Raw genomic sequence first — 4532 nt, forward strand, 5'->3', positions numbered from 1 at the left:
ATAAGATAATTAATAATCTTGTTTAGGGTTAATATGATTATAATTCAAGTGATCGCCAATAATAGATTTATTTGTGCATTAATATTCAACCAACATAGATCAACAGGTTTAGGGCTAAACCTATTGATTGCATGTTAGTCAGAAAGCGCACATGAGTACGATCAAAATAAAGTAGAGGCCTATTATTAGGACAAGTTCAATCTCTTTTAGGTTGGATTTGTACCTTCATCCCCGAACTACCAGTCATGGTTCAAGACCTATTGGAGTTGACAATCTCCTGGATCGTTAAGGGGTGTAACCTTCACCTCATGAACGGTTTATAAGTTCCTAAAAGAAACTTGTTGGCGATTCTTTTGCTCTATCTTCTTTCCCTTTGGATGCTACCGTACTTTAGTGTATGATCACAGTGGGGTTCAAGCTAAGGATAATGCTTGAAATATTCCCTATAGGCGCCCAAAACACAAAATACGAAAGTTCACAGATTTAAAAACACAGATTAAGAAGAACATTGAAAGAAAAAGACCCCAGCAGTTAAGCATCCTGAACAATGTCCTCATCAACATCCTGAACTTGCTCAACATTCGGAGTTGGGGTCTCAACCAAGGTAGAAGACAGGTTCTGGACATCGGTCGGCACCGACTAAGCTGTAGACTTGGCCTCCTCAGCTTCTTTCTCGGACTCAGATTTGATGTCAGTCGCGGTGCCCAAGGACTGAAGGTAGTCACCAATCTCCCTCTAAGCATCCTCCTTAGTCAAACGATCAGCCAAGAAGAGTTTCAAAACCTTGGCCCACCCAGTTAGTTGTTTCAAACACTTGGAGTCCTTAGCGTCCTCTTGGACGTCATTTAGCTCTTTCTCTAACTCAGAGATGTTCTTAGTCAGGTCAGCAATTCTCTAGTTCAGCTCGTTAACGTTTGTATTCAAACCTGCAATTTCATTGTTTTTCTCCCCAAGTACTTTTTGAGCAGTGTCTAATGAACGCTTTACTTTGGCTAACTCCTCATTGCTAGTACGAGTTTCTCCTCTTGTAGCAATAAGTGCATTCTTGACAGTGCCCGGCTCCTTTTCATTTGAAATAAAATGGCCTCGAATGGCCAGTAGATCCTGAAAAGCCTACAAAATCAAATTAACGTCATAAGATGCATGATACATATAAATAGAAGACAGGAAAGAAGAACAAGCTTCTTACATTCAGTTGTAGGTTGATAGCTTCACCGACTATTTCGGGAGGTTTGAATTGACTTAAACGCTTAGTAGAAGAGAAAAACAGTTTTTCTATGGTAGGCCATAGCGGCACAGCATTTGGGTCCCTAGACAGAAAACTGACAGGGACCCTAACCTCATATTCTTCCTCTTTGATTTGCTTCTCTTTGGCAGAAGAAGTACGGACGTTGGGAACTTTCTTGTCCTCAGGATTCTTACCAGGAATCTGGACGTTAAGGGGTTTCGCGTCAATGACCACCTTAGGGGCAGTAGAAGCACCAGCCGTTTGCTTCCTTTTCTTCGTAGCCCTCTCAATCATCTCACTCATAGTCATGGAACTAACTCGGGTCTTGGACGAATGAGCAGCGTCTGGAAGAAACCAAAGGGTCAGGGAAAGTTAAAACCTTTAAAGAAAAGCACAATAAAATGAGGCGTCACCTGAAGCCATAGTTGTGGTATCGTCAAGAATTCTCACGTCCTCCTCCGTATCAGAGCTTGATCGTTCTGAAACTTCTGTGCCAATGCAAGGGAACGTCTTGTCCTTCAGTGGAACACTCAGAAAAGCTCTCACCTTGTCGTCACTCTTATCTCCAACGGCGACAGCGCTCACGTCAATCACTGCAAAATGAAGCATATAAGAGAATTGTCAACCACAAATACCAGCAAACGACAAAGAAAAAGTGAAGTATACCTCCGCCACGCCACCCAGTCCTTTTCCATTGAGCGTCTTCCCTAAGGTCTCCCTGTCAACAAACACATAACGTATCTTCCATCCACGATCATTGGCGTTCAATTTCCCAACTAGGGCAGAACGACCACGTCCCACGTGAAGGGTACATCAGTTAGAATGAAGCTTCAACATGGATTTTGTATACGTGAGCCAGGTCGGAAAGATTAAAGGGATCTTCCTAACCTTCAGTCACTTTTGCGATCACTTGGGCAACTCTCTAGACTAGGGGCATCACTTACCCTGGGCTCAGGTCGAGCACCTCCATGAAAGAACGAGTCAAGGAATCGAACTGAAATTTAAACCACAGTTTAAAGGGATACTCATAAAAGACAATGTGGCCTTCAGGACAATCTTCAGGACATTTGTCCTTTGAAGGGAATACCATTAAGGCACTCTCAGGGGAGCCCGACATGGAAGAAAAGGATGGAAGTTCCTCTTCAATAATTGTCCTTGCAGGATTCTCAAGCGTCGCCATAGTTTCAATAGGTAAATCCCTAGATTTCTCGAAAATTCTAAGTGAAAACCTAGATCTAGAACTACCCCCTTTCATCTCAAAACAAGAAAATAAAGAAATTGAAAGTCAAAGTTGAAGAAATTACCTGGTTAAAAGTACGGAGATCGTACCAAAAAAAGCTTCAAGAGCACCGGAATTCTTTGACTTGAAAGAGCTCGAAAAATTTGAAATTTTTTGAAAAAGCTTAAAGTGAATTGGGGAAAGTAATTGCTCAGAATTTGTAAGGGACAGTTGGAAGCTATTTCACCAAAAGAAAATGGGGAATTGTGATACATCGTGGAAGTTAAAAAATTGGACAAGCTAAAGTAACGGCCAGAAAATTCAGGGTAATGCGCTGAGTTGGCAGAGTAAGATTGTTACTCCGAAGCTCGAGGAATCCAAAGCATCAATCAGGGGCAAATTGTTAGTGCAGAATTTTCATGACGCGTCTTAGACCTAGGCGTCGTATAGAAGCGTCATCCCGAGTTCATAACTAACGTCCCTGCAATCCAGGGATTTATTTGATTAATTCTGCAGTTCAAATAGTTCAGTGTTTAAAACAAGATAAGGTCGTTGCTTGTGCTCAATGAATCAGAAGAACGGGTCAATCAACTGACTTCCTAGATTCAGGGGAAGATAATTATCTTCTCTCAACGGCTACTTTGAAGACCTAGACTGCCAATTCCTCCTTTATAAATAGATTTTTATTTTAGATGTAGAACACACGGTACTCTCTCAAGTATTCTCTAAGCTCTCATTGTAACAATTGATTATTCATAGTGCAATCGATGGATTTCTACCACCCGCAGTTTTTCCCACTTCATTGGGTTTTCTGCGTCATCAAAATATCGTTTGTTCATCTTTATTATCCCCCATTTTGTTTATTCATAGCATAGTTTGTCTAGCCGTCGACGTCCCAGCCTTACGTCGTTCCTTGACGATTTTAATTTTTTGCATTAACAGTTACTATGTTAAAAATAAGATTACTATATCAAAATTAGGAGTTACTATATCAAAATTAGGAGTTACTATGTTGAATATAATGTCAATTACATGTGTACATTGGCGGATCTATGAAGGGGCCTGGGTGGCACCAGCCCCTTCCCCCCATTTTTTTTTATTTTTTTATTTAAGTAAATGTGTAAATTTATATGTTAAATACAATTTTAATGCAATATATAACATCAAATTAGCTTTGTCATAATAATAATGCATTGAGTTTGGACTAAAAGTTTTAGGTTCAAGATTCTGCAAATATTCTGCTCATAAATTAAGATTTTTTTTTTTTTTTTTTTTTTTTTTTTTTTTTTTTTTGAAAGACCAACATAGGTTGTTGCCTCATCAAGGTTTAACAATTAATGGGTTTATGAGTCAAACCATTTTTTGACTAACTAATAGATCTAAGTTGCAAAAACTGAGGGTATTGGTAATTTGGTATCTGTACAATTGTACAATAGGTCAAAGGTTGGAATCCCCTTCCCTCATTTGTAAATTGTACTCTGTATAAGAGTTGGTTTGTGGTAGTTTGTTGTTTGTTGTTTCGCACTAATACTATGTATTAATACATTGTTAGAGTATGGTTGGTGGATAATGGTGTAACTTTATTCCCTTTGTGAGCATGTCTACATATATAAGAGATTTATTTTTTTTTTTGAAAGAATTCCTAAAGGACATTAATTTTCATTAATGATAGCCATACGTCATTTATAATTGACAATTAACGATAATGAAAACGAATTTAACAAAATCAAACAAGAATTAATCGGGGAAGGGCTAAGAATCCAAATACATGAATATAACAATTCGGCACATTCTCGGTTCGTTGCCGCATACAACTTTTTGAGTGGATCTGTCGCCGCTTCATAATTTTGTGAGAAAGTAAATTCTTGTGTTGATTCTGTAACCCGAATCCGAGCCATAATCAATAGTAGCCCCGCACAACCAGAGACCAAATTAAACACAAATGAAACCTTGTCTTTCGAAGGAGTCCGAAAAACCTTGTCTTTCGAAGGAGATCGAAAAAACTTTGTCTTTCGAAGGAGATAAAATCTTTCTTTCGAGGGAGACATTATTGTAACCTAAGAAACAAAAAACTTAAAGGTAAAT

At 38.9% G+C, this 4532-nt stretch overlaps 1 protein-coding gene across 3 annotated transcripts; it reads right to left on the minus strand.

The window, feature by feature from the left end:
- Positions 1-381: 381 nt before the first annotated feature.
- LOC110714963 lies at positions 382-3385 on the minus strand. 3 transcript variants are annotated; one of them, XM_021893682.1, is made up of 4 exons: positions 2533-3385; positions 1642-1821; positions 1190-1572; positions 382-1113 (listed from the first exon to the last, which is right to left on the minus strand). In XM_021893682.1, exons 2-4 carry the CDS (start codon positions 1649-1651, stop codon positions 895-897), a joined length of 612 nt encoding a protein of 203 aa, XP_021749374.1. In that variant the 5' UTR covers positions 1652-1821; positions 2533-3385; the 3' UTR covers positions 382-894. The 3 variants fall into 3 exon arrangements, with proteins under 3 accessions (XP_021749374.1, XP_021749315.1, XP_021749246.1); XM_021893623.1 differs by having other exon boundaries at positions 1895-3385; XM_021893554.1 differs by having other exon boundaries at positions 1642-2222; positions 2533-2618.
- Between the last annotated feature and the right edge of the window lie 1147 nt (positions 3386-4532).

Source organism: Chenopodium quinoa, unplaced genomic scaffold, assembly GCF_001683475.1.
Source record: "Chenopodium quinoa cultivar QQ74 unplaced genomic scaffold, ASM168347v1, whole genome shotgun sequence".
In the NCBI taxonomy this organism is placed as follows: Eukaryota; Viridiplantae; Streptophyta; class Magnoliopsida; order Caryophyllales; family Amaranthaceae; genus Chenopodium; species Chenopodium quinoa.

Excerpts from the sequence above, each read along its gene's own strand:
- LOC110714963 (XM_021893554.1), bottom strand. The coding sequence starts at position 1,837 with ATGCTTCATTTTGCAGTGATTGACGTGAGCGCTGTCGCCGTTGGAGAT. Across the intron at positions 1,573-1,641 it reads TACCACAACTATGGCTTCAG|ACGCTGCTCATTCGTCCAAG; the intron begins GTGACGCCTCAT and ends GGTTTCTTCCAG. Across the intron at positions 1,114-1,189 it reads CTATCAACCTACAACTGAAT|GCTTTTCAGGATCTACTGGC; the intron begins GTAAGAAGCTTG and ends TTGATTTTGTAG.